This window comes from Rhinolophus hipposideros (genome assembly GCF_964194185.1).
Source record: "Rhinolophus hipposideros genome assembly, chromosome: 9".
Classification (NCBI taxonomy): domain Eukaryota; kingdom Metazoa; phylum Chordata; class Mammalia; order Chiroptera; family Rhinolophidae; genus Rhinolophus; species Rhinolophus hipposideros.
Window position 1 is genome coordinate 56,502,128 of NC_138055.1, and position 17,595 is coordinate 56,519,722.

Here is a 17,595-nt window from a genome sequence, read left to right on the forward strand (position 1 = left end):
TGCCCATCAGAGAAGCCCCAAAGGAAAGTGATGAAAAAGAGAGGGGTGTGTGTGTGTGTGTGTGTGTGTGTGTGTGTGTGTGTGTGTGTGTTCGCAGACAAGCACATACCTCTAAGTGTTGGTGTGTTTGACTGTGTTTGGGGCACTGGCAGTGTATTTTAGGGCAAATTTATGAGCATTCACGCCTGTAGCATCAGACAAAATGTGTCTCTGTCAACCTACACACACATAGTGCCCCCTCCTCTCCCTCGCCGACAATCCTTACCTCATTCCACGTTGGTAGGATACTTGAGGCTGCCAAAGCTGGGAACATTCTCTTGGTTCACATCAATAGGAGAGTCTGGGGTGAAGTAAACACCGGCGTTAGGAGGGAGCTTTCTGAATGACCTTCACCCTGACCCAACAATGAGGGACTGGCTATGAAAGGCAGCATTGGAAGACAGTCGGGAGGAAGAGGCGTGCTTCGTTCGGGAGATGAGGAGAAAGCAGGGCCTCCCTAACCACTCCTGCTCTCAGCTGCAGCAGAACCATCTTATAAGGGTCTCCCACTCTGCACCCAGAGAAGGCTGCACTGTGGATCCATTCTGATTGGGGAGAAGGGGCTGAAGAACCCTCATTGTGGCTGAGAAAAGTCATGACTTTCCCTCTGAGGACAAATATGAGATATTTGACTTCTTCATATCGTGGCCAATACTCTAAACCCTTCCACACACTCCTACCTGGCTGGATGTTCCTCTTGCCCATAAGTCCCACGAAGAAGTCATGCATGTCACCTGCAAAGAAAAGGCCAACATTGTCCACAGTGACAAGGAGGGGGTGATGTGTTTCCTGAGGCACATGTCCAATCTTCTGAGGTTGGATTTCTCATCTCTGTTTCTGTCTCTTGCCACAGCTTGACACCCTACAGTTAGCAGGCTTTTCCCTAAGCCCACCCTCTCCACCCATCCCGCCCTCCTCCACATTTCCAGAATTCTCTGCCCCAGCAGATGCCTGGCTTAGAATCGTCACAGCCACCAAGAGGTCCTCTTGGTTCCCAATGACCAGCCAGCAGAGGGGAGTCCCCCAAGCCCCTCACACCTGCTTCCTCCCGGTTCCCAGTGGCCTCCCAATCCAGGAGAGGCTCGCTGAACTGGTGCAGCTGGCATAGTGTTTGTGCCAACTGAGATGGGGCCAGCCAAAATAGTCACTGGGCCCCATGCCCATGATGCCCTGGGCAAGTGGTCAGCAGAGATAGGGAGGAAGAGGCGACTCACGTTTCTGGAAGAGTGACAATTTCTTAGGATCTGTGAAAGCAAGAACAGGTATATAACTAGCGATTGGAATCTGGAAAGTGACTATTAGGGGGTGGTTCAGATCACAACCCTCAGTTATTCACTAGGCCATCTGCAGGCTCCTTCCCACCTGAAGGGGTCTCCAGGGCCCATTTAATCTTCAGAATTCTGCCCCCCGCACAACCCTATCCCCAGGGCTGCATCCTACCCTGGCTATTCTTGCCCAGAGTTTTGAGCAATTCATCCACAGAGACTGAGCGGCTGCCGGAGAGTGTCTTGAGCAATTGGTTGATATCCGGAACTTTCTAAGGGAAAGAAAAAAAGAGGGCTGAGGCAGGAGGCTCAAAACCAAACTGTTCCCTCTTTTCCCATGAGAAACAGCCTCTCGTAGAGGGTATCACAGCTGAACCTGACATCTCATTTCTTTCAGGATTTCCTCTGGTATCCAACAGAAGAGAAATGTGGTCCACGGCCCAGGAGCACCACCACTGGGACCTTGTTAGAAATGCATATTCTCAGTCTTACCCCAGACCTGCTAAGAATCTGCATTTTAACCGGGCCCCAGATGACTCATATGCATACGAAGGTTTGAGAGGCCCTGGGAAAGGGAACACACTGGTCATCCCTTACAGACTAACCAATTGTCTCACTTTGCCCAGGACTAAGGGACTTCCTGGGATGTGGAACTTTCAGTGCTCAAGCTGAGATGGTCCTGGCAAAACTGAGACAGTTCGTCATGTGATCTCCAACTCCAGGGCCCTTTTGAGCCCTCTCCCTTGAGGCTCTCTCCCAGCTCCTGCCACCTCGGTTCTTTGGGCTGTCAGTTCTTTGCTCCCTGGCACATCAGGAACTAATTTGCCCGAGGATGCGGTTGCCCCACTGAGTGAGCCGTGAATTCCCCCATCACAAGACAGGCTGATGAGACAGAGCAAGTGTCCTCTGGTCTGTGCTCCATGACTGAGTTGCCGACAGGACTCTGTCCTGGGGACGGGTGAGGGGAGGCCTCTGGGGCATATCTGCAGCCCTGAAATACCCGCACTCTGCACTGTCTGTGGATGTTTCTCTCTGTGTTTCCCACTGCCTCTCACTCTTTTTTTCTCCATGGGTTTCTGTCTCTGGATTTTTCTCCCTCTTCCCTTTCTATCCTAGATTTAAAATTCTAGGAAGGCAGCACGTTCAGAGTGATACCTCTTCTCCTCCACACACAACTGTCCCCTAGATTCTGGACCTGATGCCAAGCAGGGGCTCTCAATTGTCTTGGTGATTTTCTTTTTTTTTTTTTTAGCAACTTGGGCACAGCAGGATGGTTGGTGGGCACACACCACATACCCAGCTCATTGCAGCTGCAGAGAGACTGACAGTGATCATGCTTGGAGATTCTCACCTTGAATCTCAGAGGTGCCACTCTGTCCAGAGTCCACACGTCCCTGGGCTGCTGAGCACACACAGAAGCACAGTGACACAAACTGCACCCCACACAGACTAACCCAGTTGCTTAGGCACTCATATGTCCTACCCTCTTCCCACCCCAATTTCCCTCATTGTCACAGACCTGCGAGGGAAGCGGTATGACAGAACTCTCTTTCATTGACCAAGAGCAAGGTCTCAAAGCAACTCTGTCTCAGAGGAATATACCCAGAAATTCTATCTTAAGCTGAAACTTTGGGTTCCAAACACAGTGTTCAGTCCATATTTGGCACTCCCCATGTGTTTTTTGAATGTGGTACAACAGCTGCCATCTGCCAGGCTGTCAGCCTGTAGGGCCCTGGGACACCTCACCAGCTGGATGAAGGCTGGTGATCTCTCTCTTTGCCCAGCACGTAGCTTCCCAGGTAACCACATTCCCCAAATTATTCAAATGCTCTGCCCACCTCCTATAAAGAGATGCTAAACAGATTTGAGGGGGAGAGGCAGTTAGACTTCACACACTGAATTCGTAATAAGTTCCACATATAATCGTCTTAAAAGCATTTGTACCAATATAATTGCTATCATTTCAAAACCCTAAGAAGATTTCCTCCTTGTTCTCCCTCTGTCGCCCTACGCAGACAAGTCCTATTCTTTTCTTAGAAGAGCTTTGAAAATCAGGGCCTAACCCATTTTTTGTTTGTTTGTTTGTTTGTTTGTTTGTTTTCCTATCCTGACTAAGCAAAGGCTGGAGGAGGGAAAGGGGGAGGATAGAGAAAAGGCTTGGGATCTTAGGAACACCTGAGTTTACCAGGGGTGGATGAGTAGGGGATAAGGGAGTTTATTTGAAATTTGAAAACAAAATAATACACATAACTGATAGATAAAATAGCATACAAATGACCATTTGGGAGAGAAATTCTGTGTTTCACTACATCCAGGGAGCAGAGAGGATCTGTGCCCCCTGCAAAGGGACAGAACCTGAGCTGGACCATCGAGAACCTTAGACCCCCCCTGGCCTACCCCTCGCAGTACCATCTAGTCACCAAGTCACCAGTCCCTCATACTGGTAAGGCACCTTTTACATTCAAGGCGTCCAACTCACGCAGAGGGACAGAGACACAGACACACCCAGACAGTGAAAACAGGAGTTGAAAAGAGATGCAGGGAAATCCAGCCCTCTGACAGATAATTCTGCCCCACCTTCCCCCTACAGCTTTTGGGACCAGCAGAGTGCTGCTCACATGCTGTTGCCCAGTACTCTGCCAGGGCAGGCCCAGCTGGAGGGGTACCTTACCTCCTTGCGGCCCCCACGAGGTATCATCTGCTCCTGTGACTCCTCACTGACAGCCCCCTGAGCCAGGCTGAGGGCCAGGATGGCTGCCAACAGCAGGGCACTCCGCATGGTGCCTAGGAGGGCAAAGGGACAGAAAGGGAAGGTATGGAGAAGAATGCAACCCGGGCGAATGCAGGAAACATTTACTTCCCCAGCTTCCAACTCCCACATGCGAGCCCTGATCAAGGTGAGCACCTCCGAGCAGGGGGGACGTCCCTTGGGCTCAGTTCACCTGCTTCCCCATCAGACATTTTCCCAGGATGTGCACCTGGCAATGAGCCAGGGTGCAATAGGGCCTTCCTGGGCTCTGAAGGAAGATGATCGATTTATAGAACATGCACAGATCTATTTCCTTACTTGGCTTGAAGAGGGATTCTGGATATTATTCTCCAGCACTAGGCAACACCAAGACTTAGACAAAAACTTTCTAATCTGAAACAATCAGCTTGCACCCAAACATTACTAGCTCTCAACCCCTTTCTTTCGGCATTCTGCTCACTTCCCAGTGCCCTGCTCCCCGATCAAAGGCTGCCACCTCCTTTATTTCTCCTGACTCTGCCCCTGTCCTTTGGTGCCAGCTCCAGTCTTTCCCTTTCATGCCTACCTGTGGAGCAGCTTTGAGCCTAGAGCTTGATGGTCTAGCAGGATCAGGGAGCTAGCCGGGAGCACTGCCTGCTCCCCACAAAAGCTGGTGATGCTGGTGCTGCTGTGAAGAGAGAAGCGGGGGGAATGGAGGGGATCTGGGAATGTGGCAGGATCTCCGCCCAAGCTCCCTGATAAAGGCTCTGGGAGAGTCTGGGGGACGTGGGGGAGGGGCTGAGAATCACCAATCCCAGGGTGGCTGGAGAGGAGCGGGGAGGCTGGTAGGAAAGAAGGTATAGGCTGTAGCCACACACACACACACACACACACACACACACACACACACACACACACACACACACACACGCCACAAACCCAGCAGTGAGCTGGAGTTATCTGGCAGCCCACTTTCCAACAGCCCCTGAGCTCGGCATACGAAGGAATAATGTGTGTATGGTTTGTCACAAAATTTCCAAGCCAGGTCTAGCCCAATAAGTATAGTCCCTGGGCCTCTTTTTCCTCCTTGTTCACCCACCAGCTTTTTGCCCTTTAAACCCTCAGACTAAACTGCCAGGCCAGAACAGTTTCAGTCTGGTGCTTCTCTAGCCCTCCCACCACCAGGACGGCCAGGCTCAGCCCCCAAGGATGGGGAGGGGAGTCTGGCATCCCCTCAAGTCCTCGTTTCCCCCTCTGTCCTCCTCTCAGCTGGAGCAGCACTGTCACCCTGGTCCTCCAAGAAACTGCGGGTCAGCACTTCTCCCTGCTGTTGACTACAGAGACCCCCAGGAACTGGCACTCTGCACCACACCCACTGCCCTGGCCTCTCCCCACTCCACTCCCTCTGGAGCCCTGAATCAGCCTGACTTAGCTGCATCCTTCTAGAGTACTAACTTCTAGTTGCCCCACTATAACCTCGGAAAGGAGGAACAGAACCCTACAGCTGAGCTCCCCCACACTCACCCTCAAACCCAGCATCAATCTCTTCATTGCTTCTTTATTTCCTCACAGTTACATTTTCCCCCACTCTCATCTGTCTTCCTGCAGCTCAGGCACCTTCTCCCCTGACTTTTCAAGTCCTTTGTTCACACCCCACACCATGAAGGGGGCTTATGTTGCTTATTTCACACCCAAGGTGGAGCCTTAGAGAAGAGTCAGAGTCATAACCAAAATCAGAAAGGAGACATCGAGAGAAAAGATGCTGCTGAAAGAGATGAGGAGAGAGGCAAAGTGAAAACTGCCTCAGGGCGATTCGTCACTCCCAGTGTTTATAATGGGTTCAGGGTTTGAACATTTGCAAGGTTCACACAGAGCAATCCATTTGATTTTCATCAGCACCACCATGTGAATAGATGTTCCCATTTTTCAGATGAGGAAACTGAGGCTCACAAAACTCAGTCACATGCTCCAGGACATGCACTACTGGACAACAGCCTCAAATCCAGGTTTTCTCACTCTAAACCTTCCCTTCACTTTATTACACTGGTATGAGCTTTAACAAACAAGGGAACAGCTAACTCTCCCAGAGGAAGTCGTGGCCTATTTCCCAAAGAGATCTGGAGATTTGTGAACTCGTACTGTCCTGCATCTTGAGATTAGGGAAAGGACCACAGCTCTGTTGTATGTTTACTACAGAGCCTGCTCACCAACACCTTCCCCATCACCCTATTTAAAATTACTACCACTCCATACTCTGCATCACCCACCTTTCTTTTCTTTCTTTCTTTCTTTCTTTCTTTCTTTCTTTCTTTCTTTCTTTCTTTCTTTCTTTCTTTCTTTCTTTCTTTCTTTCTTTCTTTTTTTTTTTAGGTTATTTGTCTTTTATTATTGAGTTATATGAGTTTTTTTACATATCCTAGATAAAAGTCCCTTATTAGATACAACTTGCAAATATTTTCTCCCATTTTGCAGGTTGTCTTTTCACTTTCTTAATGTCCTTTGAGGCACAAAAATTTTTAATTTTGATGATGTCCCATTTATCTATTTTATTTTGTGCTTGTCTTTTTAGTGTCATACCTAAGGATTTGCCTAAGCCAAGATCACTAAGATTTACTCATATTTTCTTCCAGGACTTTTATAATTTTAGCTGTTACATTTAAGTCTGTGATCCATTTTCAGCTCGTTTTTGTGGATGGCAGGAGGAAGTGGTTCCAGTCCCTTCTTTTGTGTGCATATCTCCAGGTGTCTCAGTAGTATTGGCTGAAAAGACTGTTCTTTCCATATTGAACTATCTAGGCACCCATCCCTAGTCCAAGTGCAGCTTTCTCCTCCTCTCCCCCCACCTTTCTTTTCTTCATGCACTTACTACGTCCAACATACTAAATATTTTACTTAGAGTCTGTCTACCACACCCCCCGACCTGAATGTCAGCATCACAAGGGCAAGGACTTTTGTCTGTTTTGTTTGTTATTGGATCCCTAGCTCTATAGTGTTCAGCATATAAATAGCTGCTCAATAAAAATTCATCTATAAAGCAAAAAGGAAGTCTGAGCCCAGCTTCTTGCATTGCAGCCCAACATGTGGGTCTTCCACAGAGCCTCTCAAGCGCTGCTAGGGTCTGAAATGTTTGTCTCCCCCTCTACACTCCTCACACCCCACCCGCCCTGGGACTTAAGCCATACTGAAAGAAGTCACTGGCTACACAGGCCCCTTGCTTACCCCTGAGTTAGGGCAGCAGCTGGGTCTGAGGCCCCTTTATTATGTGATAGGCTAATGGGGCCTCATCAAAAGCTTCCTGTTATCCATCTAATTACAGGACCAGGACCCAGGGTTGGGAGCCTTAGGTGGGATGATGGGTAGAAGTGGGAGGCTGTTTACATGTAAATGGCATGACTGGTTCATGTCTTTGAGAAGCTCGGTGCTGTTCTAATTGGACCTAGTCATCTCTCCCTTCCTCCCCCAACCCATCTAGAAGAGGTCTAAGCTAGGCAGGCTGGAGGAATTTGGGGGTGCAGGAGGAGGAAGACTGAAGGCTGAGGGCTAAAGCCTCCTAGGTCCCATCTCTGTGACAGCCGCCCACCCCCCACCAACACTTCCATCCCTGCCTGCAAACCCTGGCACTAGGGAAGCAGGGCTTCAGCAAAGGTCCACCATGAATAATGTCCTTTGATGAAGTGGCATCTCACAGAGTATGGCAGGAGTCCAGGATGGGGGGAGCAAGGCAATGGCAGGGAGAACGCAACACGCCTTGATCTCTGGGATTAGCAAAGACTTGAAAGAGCTGATGCTAAACTAAATCAGAGGTGATGGAGAAGCTTTGGAGGTATCCACCAAATGAAAATGAATCAAGAGGCTTCCTTAGAATTAAATGGCAAAGTTTTAGTCAAGGATCTTAAGATTTGCAAATCAGAAGAAAAAAAATACTACCAAGTCACACCTAGTGTGCCAAAGGGGAAAAAGCTGAGAGTTCTTACAGTTAAAAGTACATTCTTGAGAAGAATCAGTCCTGCATTCTTAGCCTCTGCATTTGTCCAAGATGGTAATCTTCCAGATGTCTGATGGTCTAGATAATAGATGTCAGGTGGTCTGGACATGTAAACATTTTTTCCTAAGTTCTTCAGAGAGTTCTCTATAGGAATATCTCCAGCACCGATGCACAACGGAAAGTTTAAGTTAAATAAACTTAAGCAACAGGCTAAAGTGAAATAAAATCTATTCCGCATGTTTCCGATTTAAGTAATTTTGTTAGCTTGGCTATGGTGATTCCATTTTGTTTCCTCACTCTTTCCTCAGAGAGCTAGGGGGCAGGCCAGGCTTCCTTTTGCTCACAAATCATGTGCAAATGGCATGTAGAGTGGATGTTGCAGCTACGGAGCACCGAGGTGTTTTTTCCTTTGGACACTAACTCTTTATTTGAGCCATAACTCAGATGCTGTCACTCGCCTAGAGAAGCAGCATTCCTAGCAGACCCTCCTTCTGGACCTGCCTGCCTTGTTTCTGGGGAGGGTTGGGAGTGAGGCCAGGAAAAGGTGTGTACAGTTGAGCTGAGACGAGAAGGGTCAGGCAGCTGTTCCCAGGGGGTAGAGGTGGAGCCGACCAAGCATGTGCTTGTGCGCACTAATGACCGCACATGCCCCCCACATGCACAGCTTGGGTGCAACATTTGGACTCCCTCAACATGCTGGAGGGGTGCTGCGGGGTGGGAAGGGTGGGGCCAGGCCATATGTGTCACTGGGTGAAGAATGGAAGGATGGCAACTTCTGCGTCCTGCCCAGTCCTACAGCCAGGAGACAGCTTGGAGATAATCCACAGAGCAAGGAACTCAAAGAGGCCCTCAGAGCCTGGGAAGAAATGGCTGAGCCAGAAGGGCGTGAGCCGTGAGATGCTGGAATGGCTCCGCATGGGGGTTATGTGGCTCCAGGATGGCTAGTGGCCCTCAGAGGCTGAAACAACCTAGACTTTGAGCAAATGCTGGACTGGCCAAGTGGGGTGAGTAGGGGGCAGCAGAACTCCAGCTTCTCCCATCATGACGGAGCCAATTCAACAGGCAGGGAAACTGAGCCCCTGTAGACTTCAGGGAATAAAAACACACACTCCTGGACTCTAGAAGAGAAGAGAGGCAGAGACAGGAAAGAGGAAGGAGATGGAGAGTAAAGAAGGAGAGGAACCCCCACCCTTCTTCAAAGTAGTATCTATCCACATGACTGGTGGGGGCGGGGACAGAGGCGAGAGCAGGGCCCTGGGCCTTCCCCCTCCCAGCATCTGTGCCCAAGAGCTGACGGTGACTTCGGCCCCAGGAAGGGAAAAGCAGGGTAGAGAGCAGCAGCTGCACATTCTCCTGAAATTGCTTCTGAAAATGACCAGGCACTTCCCTGGAAATGTGACGACAATTTGGGCCCTGGGAACAGGAGATGAGGCGGGGAGCAGGGGAGGTCAGGCTTTCGTCACCACCCCCTCTTGACCAGACAGGATCTCCTCAGCCTGGTTCTGAGAAGTCGAGGATGAGGGGAGCTGCTGTGGGGATGGAAGGCTGGACTGAATCTGAGCCACCTCCACTTGAGACACATCCCCCCACAACAACTCTTGTCCCTCACCCTCCTGGGTCCTGTCTCAGCTCAGAGCAGATTGTGCCAGAAAACGGGCTTGTGCTCAGAGAGCAAGATTAATCTGCAGGCAAGAAGAGAAGTTAATGAGACCTCCCTCAGCATGATGACCCGGAGCCGTGAGCTGCCTGTGCATGGAAGCCAGGTGGAGGGAGACCCCAGCCTCAAGGCACAGTGAGCTCCGTGGTGGAAACAGGGAAGAGGCAAGAAAGGCACAGATCGGGAAAGGAAGGAGAGAGACACCCAGAGACAGAAACAAAGGCAGCCATTTGCACACTTTCACAGAGCACAGATCTAAATTTTACTGCAAATATAGGAGCTGCTTTTTCCCTAAAGGTAGACACCGGGGTGCGAGAGGCTGAGACAGAGTCTATGAGGAAATACATATGAAGGGGGAAATATTTAAGGCATGATACAAAATATTACATATTAACATCAGAGCCCACAGAAACGGGGACAATGAGATGGTGTGAGACAGCTGGAAACCGAGAAACAAATAATGACGATGACCCAAGAAAAATATCTGAAGACAAGAGGGAAAGGGTCATAGGGATGGGAGAGTCTGGGTGGGGGAGCATTCCCATGTCAAGTGCCACCAGCTGCAGGCCCCAGCTGTGGACAGTGATTAGCAAGACAACTGTTGGCAGCAGTCTGGCATCTCTGGTGTATGGAAAGGAAGGGAGTATAGGGGTGGGGCAGGTGTGATGAAACCCAGTGCTGAGCTTGGGGATAGAGGGGGTGTTAGAGCTCCTGGGTACAGGGGACCCTGCATTCCTGAGCTAACCTCAGCTCACATGAGCCCTCCAGCCTTGGGTCTCTTTTCAGGCTGAATCTCCAAAGGACCCCAGTTTTCACCAAGACAGGATCCTCGTTTCTTCCTTCCAGGGACACGCTTAATGAATCAGCCTATTGGCCACCTGCGACCTCAGACCCATCTCTGCCTCCACTTCAGTCTCTCCAAACCCTGCCAGAGCTCAGCCGGTCAAGGACCCAAAGAAAATTTCCCTTCTTTTCCATTCGTATTATCTGTGTTAGCTGGCTCCAAAGAGCCTGAAGGAGGGGCAAGGGAGGGGGACAGTAGGCCTAAATATAAGCCCGTGAGAAGATGGGGAACAGCCACTCGCCCACACTAACCAAACTGTTGGAAAGTCACTTGTTTTATTAGTGGGCAAAGAGGCTAAGGGTGGCAGGAAGCTAAGTTTGGAGAAAGGACTGGGAAGCTTTGAGAGAAGAAAGGTCCTCTTCAATCTCTGAGCACCACGCCAGGATCACAGTGGTTAGACGTGAGATCCTCCCACAAAGGTGGGTGGGTGGGGTTAGTGCTGGACCAGGAGGGAGAAATGGCTGTCTTTGCATTAGGCCCCACACCTCCTCAAGACAGAGTCACTTCTAGGCAATGACTCCCCTTCTTCTTGCAGCTTAGCTTGCCATTCCCATCACCCCTCTGGATGACCTTGACAGCCACACTGCTCTCCTTGAACTTCACTGAGAACCTGGAGGGGGAAGAGACAGAAAGGCAAAGCTAGTGCCTTCATTCTCTACTCTCATTATTTTCATGATGGCTTCCCCACTTTTTCTGGAGGCAATTACATCCCCCAACCACAACCCCCCTCTGTGTCAGAAGACTCAAGGCCCCAGAGAACTTGGGTGGGGAGACTAAGAAGCTCCTCTAAGGCCTACCCTGACATAGTAAACTTCACTTTCCGACTGCATGCATTTTCCTGCTCACAATGACCAACAGCTTGGTCATCTGCTCCAAGCCATCCCGCAGCCCCAGCTCACGGCCTTACTGCTCAGTCACGGTGATTGGAAGCTGCTTCTGCGTGGTATCCAGCACAGCCCGGTACATTCTGGTCAGCAGTTCAACCACATGCTCGCTGACCAGCAGGAAGTCTCCCTTGGAACCCACTGATGATATCTTAGGAAGAGAAAAAAGTATAGCAGGGAAGGGATTCATTTTCTGTCCTCAGGAGCAGGCTGAGCGACATCAAAGGCACAGAGTAAGAGGCCTGGTCTCCGTCACCTCCAGCCTGCCCCAGCCCTGTGCTGCCCACCACCTTCTCCGGTCTGAGGCCCTGCCCCCACCCAACTCTGATACCTCGCTCAGATGCAAGCAAAAAAGTCCATCCTTGAAGCCGGTGACTGACACTCCAGCCACACTGTCCAGCCCAATGACAGTTTGGGCCTGGGACTTCTTGGAGTCTGTGAGAATCACATGCCTCTTGGTCAGGAGGAGAATTCGAGAGGAAGTCTAGGGACAGAACAGGAAAGCGTGAGGAAAGGCGGGATCAACTCCCACCCTTCCAGCTACAGCCTAGGCTCTGCATCGGCCATGCAGAGGAGTTGGGGATGCGGGCCTTCACCTTGCCGTTGCCGCGATTGACCTTCCGCACCGTCTCTGCCACCAGAACAGGCCCTTCCTCCCTGCTCGTCAGCTTCTGCAGCTTGGGGTTCCTTTGCAGGCCAACGTAGTCACCGTGGAATGGAATGGGAACACTGAGGATACACAAGAGGTATGTAGTGGGGACAAAGTCCTTACACTGACCCCCAGGCCCTGCACCTCCCCACACGGAGCTCCCATGTCAGTCCTCCAGTGCCCCTTCCCCCAGCCCCCACCTTATCTTGGTAGTTCCCAGAGCAGGGTATAGGACCAGTATCCCCTACTGGAACCTGTTAGAAGGAAAATTCTTGGGCCCCACCTCCAGACCTGCTGAATCAGAAACTCTGAGGAGGGGGTTCAGCGTTCGGAGTGTTATCAAGCCTGCCAGATGAATCTGATGCACACTAAAGTTTGACACCCACTGCCCTATCCCACCTGGGGAATCTTCGCTTTGCTCTTGATGAAACTGTGCAGGGTCTGCGAGCCCTCACCTCTGGGGGTATGCAGCCTTCTTGCCCTTGAACAGTTCGCTGGCACAGAGCTTCTCTCTCAGGACCTCTACCTGCTTTGGGGACAGCTGATCCCGGAATTTCTTGCACTGTGAGTAGGGAGGGACAGAAGCTACAATCATGGAGGAAGAGAGCAGGGCTGGGAAGGGAGATGGGGAGAACACTGAGACGTGGAAGGAGAGGAGCAGGGACTGGAGAAGAGAAACAGAGAGAAAAGGACAGGTGCTGGAAACCTCAGTGAGGATGGGGACAGAGGGATGCTGGGTGAGGGGAAGGAGAACAATCAAATACAAGCCCCATGAGGGCTGTAGGCCCAGCACCCAGCACAAGGCACAGTCCCAGACAGGTGCTTAATAAATATTTCCTGAATAGAAGAGCACTGTGCTGAGGGAAATAAGCCAGCCACAAAAAGACAAATATTGTATTTCACTTATATGTGGTGCCTGAAGTATAGTCACGTACCACATAACAATATTTCAGTCAACGACGAGCTGTGTGTACGACGGTGGTCCCCTAAGATTACAACGGAACTGAGAAATTCCTATTGCCCAGTGACGTCATAGCCGTGGTAACATTGCAGCGTGTGCAGCACTCACGTGTTTATGGTGATGCTGGTGTAAACACACCTACTGCGTGTGGCACACGAAAGTATAGCACATACAATTAAGTACACTACATAATATCCGATATTGGTAATAAACAGCCATGGTACTGGTTTATGTATTTACTGCCCTACACTTTCTATCATTATTTTAGAGTGTACTCTTTCTACTTATAGAAACAAAAATTTGCTGTAAAACAGTACGTCGTGTTATGCCGGAAGCAGCGTCATGTTTATCGCGTCTCTTGATGGCAGCATTTTCTCTTGTGCTTGATTTAATCTTGTGTTGTTTTGTACAGTAACGTGCTCTACAATTGTGTTGCCTAGGCACTAGCCTGTACGCCAGACAGCCTACGTGTGGAGGAGGCTATGCTTCGGCTATACCTAGGTTTGTGTAAGCACACTCTATGATGTCACACAACAAAATCTCCTAACAACACACTTCTCAGAACATACCCCTGATGGTAAGTGGCATATGACTCTAGCCAAATTCATAGAGACAGAAAGTAGATTATAGGTTCCAGGGGCTCGGGGTTGGGGAAATGGCGAGTTATTGCTTAATGGGTACAGAGTTTCAGTTTGGGACGATGAAAAAAAGGATGGACATGGATGGTGGTCATGATTGCCAAACAATGTGAATGTGCTGAATGCCACCAAACTGTGTATTTCAAAATGGTTAAAATGGTAAATTTTGTTTTGTATGTTTTACCAGAACTCAAAAAGAAAAAGGAAAAAGAAAAAAGTGGAAGAGGGAGGTGGAAGAGGAAAACCAGAGGGAGGAGGAAAACAACACAAATGAGAGGAGAGGGGCCTGGGCACACGTACCTTCCATCGGCAGAAGAGCTGCTGCAGCTCCCAATTAGCTGTATTGAAGCACTTGTAAGGGGCAGCTGGCCACTCTTTGTCCAAGATATTGGTAGATGGTAAATTGTTCTTCAGCCCCAGGAGGAATTTCTGTACCTGGGTTGGAAGCAGGAGAATTGAGAGGAGAGTAGAATGATGAGAAGAAAGACCTCCCAATGGGTAAACTCACACCCAGATCTTGCCACTTAAACGGAGGAAGGCCACACACAGTGAGAAGCAACAAGTGGAGCTGAGGAGACAGAAGGGTGTCACCTCTTGGATCTCTTTCTGCATGAAGTGTAGGCTTGAGGCTGGGCAGTAAGAGCATGAATGGGAGATTAAAGGGAGAGAAGGACTAGTTCCAAGCAGAGACCTGCTAACCTGCTCCCCAGGGTAGTGAGGTGGGAGGAACCACCTCAATATTTTTTTTTATTTTTTTTTAAGGAGGGGGCAGCTCACTGTGGCCCATGCAGGGATCGAACCGGCAACCTTGGTGCTACCAGCACCACACTCTAACTAACTGAGCTAACCAGCCACCTCCTGGCCTCAATATTTTGCTCCTGTAGCTTCCTGTTTTCTCAGCTCCCAGTTACCTACAGCTGGCTGCCACTGTCTGAGTTAGGGATTGGACAGGTAACAAGTCTCCCCTCCTCTCTAGTCAGTCAAGCCCAACAACTCAACTTGGCATTCAAAGTCCTCTACTTAGCGCCCAGCCTCTTGTCACAGATTTCCTGCATTACGGTGGCACACCAACCAGACAGGACTCCTTGCAATGCCCTTACCACTCTGGGCCTTAGCTCATGCTGTTCTCAGCTCAACTCTGCCAGCCCAGATTCTACCCATCCTTTCAGATACAGCTCAAAGCCTTCCCAATTCCCTGGGCCAGGGGTACCTCTCCTTTCTTTGGAGCCCCCTGGCACTTTGGCTATACTTCTGTTTTTGTACTACTGTTATTTGCACGGAAATCTTCTCCCTCTTTTAGGCAGCTGGGGAGTCAGTCTCCCAGGTCTTGAGTTTTTCAACTTGTATTGAGTGTCTGCTCTGTGCCTGGCTCTGTTCTTCTCGTTATAGAAACATAGCAGTGAACAGAGGAAACGAAGTCCATTCTCATTGAGGGGGTGTGGAAGGAGATGGCCCACAAGCAAATAAACATATGTAATGTAATGCCACATAATTATATATGCTATGATGCAAAAAAGCAGGCCCTGAGACAGGAATGAGTGGTAGTATATTCTAGAAACAGAAAGAAAGCCAGCGTGACTAGACTAAATTGAGCAAGAGAAGAGAAGATCAGAGAGACGATTGGTCAAGGACAGATTACGAAGGGCCTTGTAGGCTGTGATAACACCACCGGCTTTTGTTCAGCGTGAAATGAACACCAGTAGAGGATTTTAAGGAAAAGAGTAACATAATCCGACTTAAGATTTTAAAAAATGTGATGCAATTTATTTTCTTACTTCGAAAGTTTTTAAATTTGCATGAACTTTGAAGCAAACATTGCAATGAACGTCTAGATACCATATACCCCTCACCTAAATTCACCAACTGATAATGTTAACATCTTGCTCTTTCTGCATAATCTCTCTCTAACATATGAACACACATATACAAATGCATAGAAATACATAAATACACAGATATATACCAATCTTCACTATATCATCCTAAAGTAGGTTGCAGATATCATGACATTTTCCCCTAAAACTTAAGCATGCATCTTCCAAGAACTGGGACAGTCTCTTATATAACCATAATGCTATTACTACACCTAAGAAAATTAGTATTAATTAGATACACTTACCCAAGAGCAATGCATAGTCAAATTTCTCCTAATGTCCTTTATAAATTTCTGAAAATATCCTGTTCCAGGATCCAGTCTAGTGTCACCTGTAGCAACTGACTGTTTAAGGCTCCCCCAATCTAGAATCAAGACTCAAGTCTTTATATCTTAGGAGTACCCAGCATCCTCTTTGTTTATGGGATAGAATTATTAAAGGTATAGAAAATGATTTGATCTTGAGCACTTCCAAATTTTTGGAATTTTCAAGAAAACTTTACACTAAGACAAACGGTTAAAAAAAATTAAAATAGAAAAAGGTAGAGCATATGATATACTGCTCCAGGAACTACCCATGCTCTTCGTATCTTCCACTACAAAGACCTAGTGGGCTTGGTCTAATCACCCTGGAGTCTCTAATCCTTGGTCTGGTTTGATTTAACTCAATAAACATTCCTAAGCATCTCCCATAATCCCCCAGGTTCCGAATACTGTGGGATCTCTGAGGGTTTTCTTTTTTTGTTGTTTTTTTCCCCCCTAGATCTATAAAGTTCCGCCTTTCCCCATGCAGCCCTCTTGCCCCCGGGTCGACCCAGGGCCATGTACACCTGGTTGCCCAGGCAGTCTTAGGCAATGGTTAAAACTCTGGAGTCAAATAGTTTGTATCCCAGCTCTACCACTTACCAGCTGGGGGACTCCTAGCAAGTTATTCAACCTCTCTGGGCCTTAGTTTTTTATCTATAAAATGGGGGAAAGAAAAGGGCTTACCTCACAGAGTTGTTGAAAGCATTAGAGTTAATGCATGTAAAGGGCGTCGTGCATAGTTAAGTAGTCAAAAAAATAGTAGGCATTAGTATGAATTACAGGCAAGGCAATGGCAAAATACAGACTAGTCAGAAACGCTGAGGAAATTGATGCCCAGTGGCTCCCGACACGCATCCGTCTGTGGGGGATGCGAGTCAGTGAAATCCTGATCTGCACCCAATCGCTGCCGAGGTAATAATATTCAGCAGATGCCTGATAATGCACAGGTGAAAGGAAAGGTGGAAGAGGGGCAAGTCTTGACATAAGAGCAAAATCAGAGTACAGGTCTCAGGTATGCAGTTATGCAGCAAGAAAACAGGAACTCTGAGAAGGCAGACACCCTGGAGCCAGCTGAGGTGAGACCAGACAACAGAAGAGGCCTCGGAAAATGGAGCTTCCCTGGGGAGGGGGAAGAGGACACAAAGAAGGCTCACGTAGGCAATGGAGAGGCCCAGAGCCCCCACTTGGCCAAGGGATCCGGCCAGGGCATCCAGTCTCTCCAACAACAAAGAGTTCCAATGAATGTGTCTCATATCTGAATGAGCACAGTTAGTCAGTAAGAGTCCTAATAACCATCCAAAATAAAATCAGCAGAGGGCAGTTCTCATTTACCCCAGCCCTCTATCCAAGACCTCCCGTTCTTCCTCCTCCTCTCTGGCCTTTCCCAAGACTTCACTGGAAGTGCTGTTCCCTCCCTGTCTAGTTTCCCACCGATACTTCCAGAAGCACCATCGCTGTCAAATGGATGTCTCTGGAAATCACCCTTCTCTGTGCCTGTTTTCCTCTCACTGGAAACTGCCCAGAGATTGAATGTCCAGGCCTGGTCCTGCTTCTTCCTTCCCTCTCTGACCTGAGTTCTCCAGAATTAAGATCCTTCCGAGATTTAATCTCAGACTCGTCTGCTATAGTTTCAGAAGAGCTAGAAGGAAGATATGGTTCCTCCTGCTTCATCCCAACCTTAAAATGGACCTCGGAAAGTTGGGTTAGTTAATCCCATGTGTGTCATCACTCTGTTCTTCAACGAGGCTCAGCCTCTTCAACTGTTG

At 48.9% G+C, this 17,595-nt stretch overlaps 1 protein-coding gene across 1 annotated transcript in view; it reads right to left on the reverse strand.

The window, feature by feature from the left end:
• MYO1A (myosin IA) overlaps positions 1–17,595 on the reverse strand; it is a gene marked incomplete at its 5' end in the record, with an annotated part of 31,665 nt that overhangs the window by 1,981 nt on the left and 12,089 nt on the right. The window contains 14 exons of the mRNA XM_081058979.1: positions 266–340; positions 720–773; positions 1,254–1,283; positions 1,480–1,576; positions 2,656–2,706; positions 3,976–4,088; positions 4,372–4,389; positions 9,495–9,546; positions 11,023–11,128; positions 11,426–11,553; positions 11,734–11,886; positions 11,999–12,131; positions 12,507–12,613; positions 13,951–14,085. Of these exons, the coding sequence (XP_080915105.1) occupies positions 267–340; positions 720–773; positions 1,254–1,283; positions 1,480–1,576; positions 2,656–2,706; positions 3,976–4,088; positions 4,372–4,389; positions 9,495–9,546; positions 11,023–11,128; positions 11,426–11,553; positions 11,734–11,886; positions 11,999–12,131; positions 12,507–12,613; positions 13,951–14,085 (1,251 nt within the window). The 3' untranslated portion in view covers position 266. The remainder of the gene's footprint in view (positions 1–265; positions 341–719; positions 774–1,253; positions 1,284–1,479; positions 1,577–2,655; positions 2,707–3,975; positions 4,089–4,371; positions 4,390–9,494; positions 9,547–11,022; positions 11,129–11,425; positions 11,554–11,733; positions 11,887–11,998; positions 12,132–12,506; positions 12,614–13,950; positions 14,086–17,595) is intronic.